General features: G+C 44.9%; 1 protein-coding gene across 4 annotated transcripts in view; it reads right to left on the minus strand.

The window, feature by feature from the left end:
- VAV3 (vav guanine nucleotide exchange factor 3) overlaps window positions 1-15,101 on the minus strand; it is a 317,308-nt gene that overhangs the window by 182,708 nt on the left and 119,499 nt on the right. For all 4 annotated transcript variants that reach the window (XM_088474051.1, XM_088474049.1, XM_088474050.1 and 1 more), the window contains exon 2: window positions 5,883-5,999. In XM_088474051.1, the coding sequence (XP_088330177.1) occupies window positions 5,883-5,999 (117 nt within the window). The remainder of the gene's footprint in view (window positions 1-5,882; window positions 6,000-15,101) is intronic.

Consider the following 15,101-nt stretch of genomic DNA (forward strand, 5'->3'; position numbering starts at 1 on the left):
TGGCCATGTGGAACTGAATTAGAGGGCTGCAACCCATGGTGAAATGAGCCCATAGCCACAAGAGTGAGACGCATACAAGGCTAACCAACCCTATCAAATGCCTTCTCCATGTCTAATGACACCATTAGAGTTGGCTATTGGCAAAATCAATCAAATTAATAGTGTGCCTGGTATTAATGGATGTACAGTATGTCTACTGGAGATGAACCCAATTTGATCAGGATGCACAAGAGTAGTAATAACCTTGTGCAGCCGATTTGATAATATATTTGCAAACACCTTGAGAGTCACATAAAATAGAGATCACTCTATAATTACTAGAAAAAATTGAGTCATGGTCAGTTTTAGGTATTACTATGATCCCTGGACCCTTTAAGTACAGATTTGTAGAGTCCTAGCAGCGTGGGAATAGGATAAACTGCCTTATTTTTGTAAGAGAGTTTGTCTGCCCTATCTCCCTTTTTGTAGAACATCTGTTGAATTCAATGGAGAGCTTTTGCCGCTCATTCAGGGCCACATGTATCAACAAATTTTATCACTCGCAATGAGTGATAAAACTCGCTGCATATGATAAATAGTGCTCAAGCCAATCAGCTCCCAACTGTTGGTTAAGTTGGCCATGAAGTGTAGTGAGTATTATTTGGGTTTACACTTTGAATACTGAAAGGTAGCTGTGATGGTGGCTATTTGCGACTGGTTCAGAATTTAGAGATGCACAGACCCCCATGTTTGGGTTTTTGGTTCTAAATCTTCATTGCGTTTAACCACTCTCAAATAAATTTGGATTTTTTTAAAATTTATAAAAACAGGTACAATCATGTAATTTGGACCTGTTTTTGTTTCCACAGTATTTTTAACATTAATAACATGAACTTTGACCACTTCAGAATAGGCTGCAGAGAGCTGACTGGTTAAACTGAGAACAGAGCAGCGCAACAAACATATGGCTGTTTAAAAGAGTATAATACATCTATAAAACATAATGGCACAGCAGTGGCAGCCAGGATGGCAGTGTAATGAATCCCCGAGCTCATTTCATGTGAACCCCCTAGAACCCAGGCTAGTGAGGTTTTCCGCCACTAACAGCCACCCGTTGTTCCCTTAGATCTATAAATGATCACCAGTACTTAGGTGGCCGCCTGGTCTTAGTACTCGGGGTAGTAGCGGTTCACACGAATATACTATGGGATCCAATGGTGCTAAGGATTAGGTAGAAATGTAAACAAGATCCGGTTTTGACCGAGTCGCAGCCTCGAGGGCTGGCGACTCTTGGTAAGGTGCGGCCTTTGGACCATGAAGCAGCCTTGAGGGCTGGTAGACAAGATGCGGCCTTTGGGCCGTGGCGCAGCTTTGAGGGCTGGTAGTGCTTGGCAAGCTGCGGCCTTTGGGCCGTGAAGTAGCCTTGAGGGCTGGTAGTGCTCGACAAGATGCGGCCTTTGGGCCGTGGAGCAGCCTTGAGGGCTGGTAGTGCTTGGCAAGGTGTGGCCTTTGGGCCATGAAGCAGCCTTGAGGGCTGGTAGTGCTTGACAAGGTGTGGCCTTTGGGCCGTGAAGCAGAATTGAGGGCTGGTAGTGCTCGACAAGATGCGGGCTTTGGGTTGTGTAGCAGGACACTGGAGTTGCGTCAGCAAAAAGACGCAGAAATGCAACTTGTGCCGCCGAGATGACACAATCAGCAGGAGACACTGGAGTGCGGCTTCTGCTGCCGAGATGACACAAACGGCAGGAGACACAGGAGTGCGACTTGTGCCGCCGAGATGACACAAGCGGCCTTGGACGCTGGAGTGCGACTTCTGCCGCCGAGATGGCACAAGCGGCAGGAGACACTGGAGTGTGACTTGTGCCGCCGAGATGACACAAGCGGCAGTATGCTGGATTGCGTAGGCAGGAGTCGCTAGATTGTGGCCTGTGCCGCCGGGATGCCACAAGCGGCAGAGACACTCGAGACAGGCTGAGGTACAACACTCTCGACTAGACAGGATTCAGAACCGGAAACACGTGAGACGCTATCACCGGCATCCGAGCAACACGAAGAACAAAACAATCAAGTTCCGGCATAGGTGACGTAGGCCCCGAGAGAGGATATCATAGGTTGACAGTGCGGCAGCTCCGTCTCCCAGCAACCGGCCTAAAGCTGGGTACACTCTCACAGATACATTGGCCGATCAATTGATCTGCCAATGTATCGGCTGCCCGTCGGGCAGTGTGTCAGTGACCGTCGGCGTTCACGACATATCGCATTGGCTGTGCTGCACAGCCGATGGACAGATATGTCTGCAGACATATCTGTCCATCGGCAGGTGTGTACGAGCGCCTGCAAACCGTCCGTACACACATAGCGGCAGCCGCGGGGAGGGGGGCGGCACACATCCCCCGCCCACCGGGACACGCCCCGTGGTCGCCGGGACCTGCGGGCAGGCACAGATTATGGTTGTTCAGTGTGTACGAACAACCATCATCTGCAGATATATCTGCAGATCACTCGATCTGCAGATATACAGTATCTGTATAGTGTGTACCCACCTTAAGGGAACTGTCAGGAGCACCGTTGTCCAACAAGATGTGGCAGCTTGTAACAGGCAGTTTACTAAACTATATGACCCTGAAGATTGTTTCATTAATCAAGAACTAATAACCTAAAACCTAGTTCAAAATATAATATACTGTATTGCCAACACCCTTCTACAAAGCCACTAGTTTAGAATAATTAAATAAAAAAGTGTGCCCCCTCCCCCGCTCCTTAAATCAATAACCAGCCTCTGGACCTCTGAGCCTGGTCTGGTGTTGGAAAATAGGGGGGAAAAACAGTGAGGGGTTCTCCCTATTCTCCAATAACCAGCACCAGGCTGAACCAGCCAGGGGGACTGACGCTATAGCAGGGAGACCCACAGCATGGGGTACTGCTGTCATACCATCAACCAGTCCCAAACTGGTCAGCCCAGGGCTGGAATTTCTCGTAAAGTGGGGGACCCCAAAATTAAAATGGAGTCCCCTCTTTCGAGGAACTAACGAGGGTTTGGTCAGTATGTAATTTGTGATATAATATTGATAAAGGATTATCACCTTCGGTGTCCATGTACTCTGGTTATTTTAATATTTTCTTTACAGGTGGACTACATGTGCCAGCGGGCCCTTAATGTTGGCATATTGGCACTCGCTATACCCTCCTTTCAGTATTCAAAAAACTACAGTTTGTCCTGTATTGCTTACGCCATCAACAGATGGCAATGGGGACCCAACACAGCCTTTACGGTTTCAGCAAAGCCTCCTGAGCATTGCCGAGTCCCCACTGTGTAAAAGTGTCATGTGCATGCGCAGAATGGCCATCAAGCATGTGCATAATACAGCAGCCTGTCGCTGGCAGTGATGGGCAGAGAATCAGCAGCAAGCTGGGTCATACACAGAGAGCAATTTCTAAAGGATTAGGAATGCTGAATATTAGGTGACTAAAGCCTAATAATCTAATACCTTCTAAGTATCAGAGAAAGGTTTGAATAGGCTTACCAGTTAATACGAATAGTTGACATTATAGCAACATTAGTTGTTACAGGACCATAAGTAAGAATTGCTGGGATAGCCACTCACCTACTCTATGACAACAAGTAGGATATTTGCTATGAGGAGGATTCAGCCCGAGGAGTAGGGTGAGCAGAGCGAAAGAAAAAATAAGAGCAGGGCCCACTGGGTTCTGGCACTGCCTGACAATGAGTAAACCTGGTAGAGCAAAGTTTCCGGAAGTGAGGGGCTGCCTCATAGCTGGTGATGTGAACAGGATGCATGTTATAAGCAAGATACTGGGAGTCAGTAAAATTACAATGACGGTAAGAGAATGTAGAGAGAAGATAAAAGAGGTAGATTAGAACAGATGGGAAGATCAGAAAGAGGAAAACAGCGAAAGATAGGGAACATAAAGTGGCAGAGTAGGAGGAGGGATGCAGGTAAGACCTAAATAAAGTGGGAATCTAGTAAAGCTTGACAGAGGCTAAAACATTGGATCTGAGGGGTAGAGGCTGCAAATATGCAGTAAAGAGGGTTAAACAAAAGCTAGGCAGTTTCTGCTCCAACTGGAGTATGCCGAAACACGTTCTGTAACTATACTAAATGAAAAGATGTACTGTTCACAGCTTGTTACTTTTTGCTTCCATGTAACAGTCAGACCTAGAAAAAAAATTGTATCTCTAATGAAGAGACTAGGCTAGAAACCTTTGGACTGTCATTACCATAAGTAGCTCATCTGCAATTCACTATCCAAGCAACTCAATTAATTAATTTGTTGAACCTAAACATCCTGTTCTAAATGGACTTTCCATAATTAGTTCATGAGCAGATACTGAGAAACTCTTCCAGGCTCTCAACATAGGTATAATCCAGAGGATCGTGTAATCAATAAACACATTTGTGAAGAGAGAGAGGAAACCAGTGGGCAACTACAATGATTTGATTTTACAGAGAGGGAAATTAAAGTGGACATTTAAGCAGTGAAGATTTATTATGGGAAAAATGGCATTAGGCCTGATGTGTTTGGGGGTCTGGTGCAAAGTGACACAAATTATAAATCAGGTAGTGAAATGTGTTGGGTGAAAGATGAGAAGGAAACAAGCCTTCCAATAAACAGAACTCCTGATTTCTGCACAATGACCAAAACTGGGCAGTCAATGTGTTTATCTGTTTATGTACTGTATCTTGTGTCCATTTCATGATGAACAACTGATGCTGTGTTTCTCAACCCTGGTAACCAAGAGCCTTGATAATACAGTTAGATGCATTTCAAATACTATACCATTACTTTCAGAGATACACAATGTGGCTATAAGGCATATTTACAGTACCTACTTTTAAATGATGTGCATTGGGAGATTATGGAGGAGAGGTGGGTAATAGAAGTGCGGGCAACATGGTGCCACAAATTGCATCTTTCGGGCTAGTCTCTACTATCAAATGCCACCACTTGCTGCATTGGGTAGCGAAATGCGTCATTAAGCCCCCATATCTGGGATTCTCCTGGACATTTCATGAGAGTAGACAAGTATGCCATAAGGTAGACTCATATTCCAAATTACACATTTTTTAAGTTTCACATTGAAGTTCTTATGCAATGAAAGTGTAGTATATGCTAAGTGTCTGTGCAGGAATAATCATTCTAATTAAACATGTAGCTTTTTATACTAAAACATCACCCATAATAATATATTATTTTTATTACTGCATCAGGCAATACACTAGAAGTACAGAATTATTTTATTGTCTGTTCTAGGAAGGAATGGTGGTCCTACTCCAATAACGAACCTTCTAACTTGTTTGTCATGCCAGAGGTCAGGGCTGCATGGGAAACCTGGGATTAAGGAGCCTCAAGAGTGGCGACCCAGGGATCATCGAAAAATCCCATCAGATGGAGAAAACTCCACTGAGTATAGCACTAACATATTTTTACTATTAGCCTGGACAAGACTGATGCACTAAGCCCTTATTTACTATACTTTTAGTTTTTTTCAACCTGCTCTTTTTTTTTTTTACTAGGATATACATATGAAGTAGGCCCTTATGTGCTGTGCATCCCGGTGATGGGGTGTTGAGACCCTGAGGCCCCAACCGACCTGAACCTTTTAAGATCCACTTATGGGCTAAGGGTAACTTTGCCCCTTAAGGGTCCTTATGGTTAACGAGACAACTCTTCTTAGAGTTGGGACTGAAATTTGGTGACACACCCTTTGTGCACTTTTACACTTTTTTTTTTTTTTAACTTCTCCTGGGCTTTTAATAACAAGAATATGTACAATAATTTGTTGTAGGTTGGCAATGAAGAAATTCTACTTTTACAAAGGGTTGTGTTCAAATATCCCTATACATATTAGTTTGAAGCGACAATACAAGAGTGTGAAATACCTTGGCAAAATCCCGTACATCAAATAAGTCAAATGCTTCAAACAGGTCACTTTTCTTCATGTTGAAAGACTCACAGCACACAGTGAGGAACGTCCGGATGTTCTTGAGACACAGAAACTAAAAAGGATGGAAAGATATTAGTAAATAAAATCTACAGCATGCATAATAACATATGTCTCTCTGCCAGGGCACTCAGCAGAATAATAATTAGTCACTGATATTGGACAATATCACTGTATGTCCTTTACATAATGTTTTTATGAAAACAAAATAAAATAGTTGTTCCAATTTCTCAGCACTGTTCCAAAGTTATAGTCAAAGTTCCAACACCAAGATTACAAAATAACCTTGAAGTGCATAAAGTATATTCAGCGAATGCACACAACAAAGTCCTGTGGTAATAGAATGGTGTGTTATAACTAATAATATTAAATGCAACATTAATTATTTTATTTAAAACAATATACAGTGCATTCGGAAAGTATTCACAACGCTTCACTTTTTCCACATTTTGTTATATTACAGCGTTATTCTAAAATGGAATAAATTCATTTTTGTCCTCAAAATTCTACACCCAATACCCCATAATGACAACGTGTAAAAAGTGTTTTTGAGAGTTTTGCAAATTGAATAAAAAAACAACAACTAAGAAATCACATATACATAAGTATTCACAAGCTTTGCTCAATACTTTGTTGATGCACCTTTGGCAGCAATTACAGCCTCAATTCTCTTTTAATATGATGCCACAAGCTTGGCACACCTATCTTTGGGTAGTTTCGCCCATTCCTCTTTGCAGCACCTCTCAAGCTCCATCAGGTTAGATGGGAAGCGTCGGTGCACAGCCATTTTCAAATCTCTCCAAAGATGTTCAATTGGACTCAAATCTGGGTTTCTGGCTGGGCCACTCAAGGACATTCACAGAGTTGTCCTGAAGCCACTCCTTTGATATCTTGGCTGTGTTCTTAGGGTCGTTGTCCTGCTGAAAGATGAACGGTCGCCCCAGTCTGAGGTCAAGAGTGCTCTGGAGCAGGTTTTCATCCAGGATGTCTCTGTACATTGCTGCATTCATCTTTCCCTCTAACCTGACTAATCTCCCAGTTCCTGTCGCTGAAAAATATCCCCACAGCATGATGCTGCCACCACCATGCTTCACTGTAGGGATGGTATTGGCCTGGTGATGAGCGGTGCCTGGTTTCCTCCAAACATAACACCTGGCATTCACGCCAAAGAGTTCAATCTTCAGGTGCATTTTGGCAAACTCCAGGTGGGCTGCCATGTGCATTTTACTAAGAAGTGGCTTCTGTCTGGCCACTCTACCATACAGGCCTGATTGGTGGATTGCTGCAGAGTTGGTTGTCCTTCTGGAAGGTTCTCCTCTCTCCATAGAGGAATGCTGTAGCTCTGACAGAGTGACCATCGGGTTCTTGGTCACCTCCCTGACTAGGGCCCTTCTCCCCCAATCGCTCAGTTTAGACAGGCGGCCAACTCTAGGAAGAGGCCCGGATGGTTACGAACTTCCATTTACGGATGATGGAGGCCACTGTGCTCATTGGGACCTTCAAAGCAGCAGATATTTTTCTGTACCCATCCCCAGATTTGTGCCTCGAGACAATCCAGTCTCGGAGGTCTACAGACAATTCCTTGGACTTCATGCTTGGTTTGTGCTCTGACATGCACTGTCAAGTGTGGGACCTTATACAGACAGGTGTATGCCTTTCAAAATCATGTCCAATCAACTGAATTTACCACAGGTGGACTCCAATTAAGCTGTAGGAACATCTCAAGGATGATCACTGGAAACAGGATGCACCTGAGCTCAATTTTGAGCTTCATGACAAAGGCCGTGAATACTTATGTACATTTGATTTCTTAGTGGGCTTTTTTAATTAAATTTGCAAAAATCTACGAAAAACTTTTTACACATTGCCATTATGGGGTATTGTGTGTAGAATTTTGAGGACAAAAATTAATTTATTCCATTATAGTATAAGGCTGTAACATAACAAAGTGTGGAAAAAATTAAGCGTTATGAATACTTTCCAGATGCACTGTAATGATACTGGTGGACAAATTAAATGATTGCATATATTATTGCACTGTGGGCCTGATTCAGACCCGTACTTCTAGGTTCACAACAGCTGGAAAGTTGCAGGTTAGCCAGGCCTGGTGTAGGGAATAGTAATTACATTGCAAAGTATGTACATTGATGCACTGATTACTGGCACACTTACTTTTACACAAAATTAAGTTCACTGCACAAGGAAAAATTATAGTGATTATTTGCACAATCATTGCCTCTTGTTTACTGCACTTTTGAAATGCTTTGGATACATAGGAAAGTAATCTCAGGCAGAGGCATATGGGGGCCTGCGTGCAATCTGCGCATGTGCAGAACGGGTCCTGCGTACGCGCAGATTTCTAATAATCGGGAATCTGCGTTCAGCACTGCTGAGTCGGGCCCAGAATTGTATACCATACGAACATTAGCGTTCATAATTTTTTATCAGCAACCAATCAAGTCTGTTTTTGATTGTGGGAAAACCTGAGAGAATGTACAAACTCCACACAGTGCACAGGTTGGAATCACACCCATGACTCCTGTACTATGAAGCAGCAATGCAAACTAACTACTTTCCTGCCAAAACTAGCTATTTCATAGCTCACTTGCTGACTTTCCCCAACTGTGCTCTTACTTTATTTTGTGCTGCGTAACTTCTACTGCGCACAGTGGACCTCATTCAGAGTCGATCGCTTGCTGCAAGCGATCGCTCTGAATGAGGACAGCCACTTACTTTTTAAAGTGCCACCTTCTGGTCGATCGCTAGGCTGTGGGTTACCACCCACAGCTCTAGCGACCGACCAGGGCGATGTTCGCGATGGTCAACACCATCGCGACCATCGGGGCTTACGACCCGACCTTAATGTTGGGTCTGGGCTCTCGTAAGCCCCAGGGAACTTCCTGCTCTGTTTGAGCAGGAAGTTCCCCACTGACATCATCAATGACCCCCAAAACCCCCAAACGGCAAGCATTCCGACCGGAACGCCTCCGTTTGGCCGGGCACGCCCCTGGCCCGCCCAGCAAACGGAGCGAGCTGTCACTCAACATCGACAGCTCATCCCGTCTGCTACGAGACCCCTAGCGACGGGTCTCCGTCGTGCGCATGCTCTGTGAGGACCATCGACCCGGTTGCGACCGGGTCTGAATGAGACCCAGAGTTAGCTAATGTTATATCACTGAAAGTGAATAACACCACTTCTATGTGGTGTTAAAATCAAAGTGTTCTGCCATGCTGCATAAGCTCGGCAAGTTAGGAAATGACTTTCTGTGTGCTCCACCCCTGCAAGTTGTAGCTTATTTATGATACATACCTAATAAAACCTACAGTCATGTTATTGACTTAGGCATGCACACCAAATGCCAAAGAATAATATAGTGCCGTGCCTAAAGCCTCATGGTGTTTCATACATGTCCAGAAATTATATACTGATATTGAACAGAATGACAGGATAATATACTAAGCAAATGACGTTGTGATACTAAAAAAGTTACACTATACAATGACACTGGGAATATAAACCCCATCACTGCACAGCATGGCGTACTGAATAAAATGCAAAAATAATAAAATTAGGAATTATTGAAAATGTAGATAGTGAAGTATAGTGATACAAAGCATACACAGTGATAATAACACTATGACAGGTAGTGATACTGAACAGAGTGATCAGTACTGTGCAACAGTATAACTTATAGTGAACACTCAGATCTGTATAATACAGTATCGGGTCATATTTTGAATTTGAGTAGCAGAAAGTCACTGGGAATGAATCTATACAACAATACAATGGTATGTTTTCCATCCTTGTGCGAGGGTTTTGAGTGCATAAAAGGGCAATGTAGGAAGTAACAAATCTAGCTGCATAAGAAAAGAAGCATGTGTAGAAAAAGTAACACTAATAGACCCCCCCCACATTTACATTAATAGATCTCCCCACATTTACATTAATAGGTCCCCCCACAATTACATTAATAGATCCTCCCCCCACATTCACATTAATAGATCACCTCCAAACGCACCTTCACATTAATAGATTCCCCCCCACACACACATTAATAGATTCTCCCCACATTTACGTTAATAGATCCCGCCACAATTACATTAATAGTACCTCCCCCACATTCACATTAACAGATCACCTCCAAACGCACCTTCACATTAATAGATTCCCCCCCACACACACATTAATAGATTCTCCCCACATTTACATTAATAGATCCTTTCCACACACACATTTACATGAATAGATTCACACATTCACATTAATAGTCACACACACACACACACACCTCCCCCACCCTCTCCTCTCCCGCGGCACTGATATTAATAGATTTGGCAGGAGCTACAGTGAGCTCTAATACTGACAGTCTCATGTAGCTCTTCACTCCTCTGGCGTCAGCTCCTCCTCCTTCCATTTACTGGCTGGCCAGGGAATGCTGGGAGCATCAGTCTCTCCCAGCAGTCTGTGTGCAGGGGAAGGCGGGCCCAGGAGACCTCCGGGCCAGTAGCATCCTTGCACCCGTGACCGATGGTGAGTATGCCCCTGCGTCTTCACACAGTCAGGCCCCGCCCCATCACCTCCAGACTTGCGCATACGCAGTCTGGATTTTTATACAGGGCAGTGGGAATGCAGGGGATTCAGGCAACTTTGCGGGGTGGCTCCCAGAAAATGCGGTAGGGTAGGCAAATCTGGCATAACTGCCATAGCTGCAAGGGTGCAGCTGCTATGGTGCCCAGAGTTTAGGGGGGCCCATCTTCCTTGTCAAAGTTACATGAGTTATTTACAAACGTTTGCAATGTGGCCTTCAAATATCTACTTACGCCCAGGCTTGGACCGGGCCGCCGTGGATTTGGTGAAATCCCCAATGGGCCCCACTGATTTGCAGCCACACCCTCTATAATGGGAGGGCGTGGCCTGTGGCACCATTCCTATGGCGAGTGCAGTGCAGCTGCTCGCCGGACAGTCATCAAGGCTGTGACTGAGCCAGCCAGCAGCTACACGTAGGGGACCGGAGCACAGTGCAGTCAGACTCAGCACTGCGGTGCCCTACTGGGTATTAAATCCCAATAGTCTCTGCAGTGGGATCAGAGGAGCATGTGCTGAGCTCTGATTGGTGGAGTCCATCACATGCTCCTCTGACCTGGAGTTTAGCAGCAGCGCAGCCTCATGGGTGTGACTCATTGTGAGGCTGTGACTGCTGCTCTGCCGGCTGCATGAGGATGATGCTGGTGAGTAGTGAGTACACTATGTGGGCACTACAGTTTGGTATAATGTGTGGGCACTACAGTGAGGTATATTGTGTGGGCACTACAGGTGGCACTATGTTTGAGCACTGTGTAGCATAATGTGTGGGCACTACAGGTGGCATAATGTGTGGGCACTACAGTGTGCAATAATATGGGGGTCACTATAGTGCAGCATAATGTGAGGGCACTACAGGTGGCATAATGTGTGGGGACTACAGTGTAGCATAATGTGTGGGCACTAGAGGTGGCATAATGTGTGGGCACTGCAGTGTAATAATATGGGGGTCACTATAGTGCGGCATATTGTGTGGGCACTACAGTGGCATGTGTGAGCATTACAGTTGGACATAAAGTGTGGGCGCTACTAGTGTGGCATAATGTTAGTACATGTGTAGTGGTCTAATTTACCCACAACTGACCAGCATTGCAAGGGTTACTGGGTGGCTCTCCACTACCTATCTCCGCTACCCTCTGACCCCTCCTTACCAAACACTATCTCTCTGTACTACCTCCATGATCCCCCCATACTCACCACTACCTATCTGCATTAGCCTATATCTGCGTTTGATGCCATGAGTCCCGCACCTTTGCAATGTACATTCTTTTGGGCACCGGCACACGTTATACATCGTTATTGGGAGTTCCAGACCAAGGACGGATTTATTTTTTACATTTTTTTTATAGGTTGTTTATTTTTATTCAAACAGTCATTATATTATCATACTTTATAATAGTACATTATTTCGGTAGGTTAACATTTTTCCACCTTTTTGGATTAAATTCCATCAACATACATTACATAAATAACATCTCTCAACACTCCTTTCATTCTTAGACGATTGTGCTTACATTGCAAAGGATATTTCTTGTTCTTTTTATAATCTTACTTATAATTATATACCCATATCTGCCCAATCCTATTACGCATGTTTAATGGAGCTTCGACAGATTATATTTATCTGTCAAGATATCAATATCAGATCCTCCTGCCTGGCTGTTTGAGTTTCAAACCACTGCGTTGTATGAAAACTAGGGGTGAGCGGGTTCGGATTTCTGAAATCCGAACCCCCCCCCGAGCCCCCCCGATCCGAGGCCGATCCGAGTCAGGCTCGACTTTTCCCGCCTGACTCGGATCTGAAATCGAGGCAAAATGTCATCATTCCGCCTTCTGGGTCTCGCGGGTTTTGGATTCTATATAAGGTACCCGCGTCGGCGCCATTTTCTCACTCGGCTGTGGACAGTGAAGAGGGAGGGTGGGAGTTAGGGCTGGCTGGGCTGTGTAGTGTAGTGTTGTGCTGTGCTGTGCTGCTGTTGTCCATAGGGGCTGTGTCCACTCCTCCAAAATCCATAGGGGCTGGCTGTGTTGTGCTGTGCTACTGTTGTCCATAGGGGCTGTGTCCACTCCTCCAAAGTCCATAGGGGCTGGCTGTGTTGTGCTGTGCTGCTGTTGACCATAGGGGCTGTGTCCACTCCTCCAAAGTCCATATGGGCTGGCTGGACTGTGTTGTGCAGTCAGTTGTCCATAGGGGCTGTGTCCACTCCAAAGTCCTGTGCAGTGTCCCAGTCCTAAAGGGGTGCTGTAGTGTTGTCCAGGGGGTGCTCTGTCCATCAGGGGTGCTCCCCCCAAGTGCTAAAAAAAAAATATTTTTTCTGTGTTTGTGAATTGTGTGCACTGTGGCTGCACGTGCATCAACAAAGGAGCAGCGCCGAGCGTGCGCCTGTGTCCCATAAGTAAAGGGCCGTCTGGCTTGTCCGTTAAAGGGTGCTGTAACCCCCAAAGGGCACTCCAAACAAAATAAAAAAATATATTTTTTGTGTTTGTGAAATGTGTGCACAGTAGCCGCACGTGCATCAACAAAGTAGTGCCAAGCGTGCGCCTGTGTCATAAGTAAAGGGCCGGCTGGCTTGACCGTTAAAGGGTGCTGTAACCCCCAAAGTGCACTCCAAACAAAATGTAAAAAAATATTTTTTTGTGTTTGTGAATTGTGTGCGCAGTAGCCGCACGTGCATCAACAAAGTAGTGCCAAGCGTGCGCCTGTGTCATAAGTAAAGGGCCGGCTGGCTTGACCGTTAAAGGGTGCTGTAACCCCCAAAGTGCACTCCAAACAAAATAAAAATATATATTTTTTTGTGTTTGTGAATTGTGTGTGCAGTAGCCGAACGTCCATCAACAAAGGAACAGAGTCAAGCGTGCGCCTGTATCCCATAAGTAAAGGGCCGGCTGGCTCATTTCTTAAAGGGTGGTGTAACCCACAAAGTGCACTAGTCTCCAACAAAAATAAAAAATTATTTTCTGTGTTTGTGTGCGCCTTAGCCGCACGTGTATATCAATATAACATAAATGGAGTACCAAACTTTCTCCGATAAAAATAAAATAGGGAAAGATCAAGAACCACTTCCTCCTAGTGCTGTTGCTGCTGCTGGGAATTGTTCATCATCCCAGAGAGGAAGTAGGAACACCACTACTTTTACTAAACAATTGACCCTCCAACAGTCCTTAGCAAGGAGGATGAAGTACGACAGCAGTCATCCTGAAGCAAAACGTATAACTGAGGCCTTAACTGCTATGTTGGTGTTAGACGTGCGTCCGGTATCCGCCATTAGTGCAGTGGGATTTAGACAATTGATGGAGGTAGTGTGCCCCCGGTTCCAAATCCCGTCTAGATTCCACCTGCATCCTCAAAGCAGCAGCGACAAGCGTGCGTCTGTCTGTTAAAGGGTGGTGTAACCCTCAAAGTGCGCTCCACAAACAATAAAAAAATTCTTTTTTTTTCTGTCTTTGTGAATTGTGTGGGCTGTAGCCGCACCTGCATCCTCAAAGCAGCAGCGACAAGCGTGCGTCTGTCTGTTAAAGGATTACATCGGTGACAGCATCCAAGTAGGCATGTCAGACAGTCCGTACATGTACTGGCAGGAAAAAGAGGCAATTTGGAGGCCCCTGTACAAACTGGCTCTATTTTAGCTGAGTTGCCCCCCCCTCCAGTGCGTACTCCGAAAGAGTGTTTAGTGTAGCCGGGAACCTTGTCAGCGAAAGGCGTAGGAGGTTACTTCCACAAAATGTGGAGAAGATAATGTTCATAAAAATGAATTATCAACTCTTCCAGGGAGACCAGCCTCCATAATGTACAGAGGGAACTGTGGTGGGTGGATTCCAGTGGGAACAAATTAATACTCTGTGAGGATGAGGATGTACACAACACTGAAGAGGGTGAGGAATCGGTGAATGAGGAGGATGAGGACGACATCTTGCCTCCGTAGAGCCAGTTTGTGCAGGGACAGATTAATTGCCAGCTTGTTTTGTGGGGGCCCAAACGAACCAATCATTTCAGCCACAGTCGTGTGGCAGACCCTGGCGCTGAAATGATTGGTTTGTTAAAGTGTGCATGTCCTGTTTATACAACATAAGGGTGGGTGGGAGGACCCAAGGATAATTCCATCTTGCACCTCTTTTTTTTCTTTGCATTATGTACTGTTTGCGGCCTAGTTTTTCAAACTGCCATCCTGTCTGCCACTGCAGTGTCACTCCTAGATGGGCCACGTGTTTGTGCCGCCCACTCATGTCGCTTAGCATAGTCATCCAGCTACCTTTTGGACATAAAAACACTATTGTGAGGTGTTCAGAATAGACTGGAAATTAGTGGAAATTAAGGTTATTGAGCTTAATAATAGCATAGGAGCAGAAAAACCCACAAATTCTGTGATTTTAGCTGTTTTTATGCTTTTTTCAAAAAAATACAGATCCAAAACACAAAATCCAGAACCCAAAACACGGAAGGGTGGTTTTGGCAAAACCAATCCAGATCCAAAACACGAAGAAAGATCCAGATCCAAAACACAAAACACGAAAAGTGGCCGGTGCACACCCCTAATGAAAACATTTGCGAATTTGTACTTTTATATCTGTAGACAA

This window comes from Taudactylus pleione, unplaced genomic scaffold (genome assembly GCF_031769625.1).
Source record: "Taudactylus pleione unplaced genomic scaffold, aTauple2 ptg000146l, whole genome shotgun sequence".
NCBI lineage: Eukaryota > Metazoa > Chordata > Amphibia > Anura > Myobatrachidae > Taudactylus > Taudactylus pleione.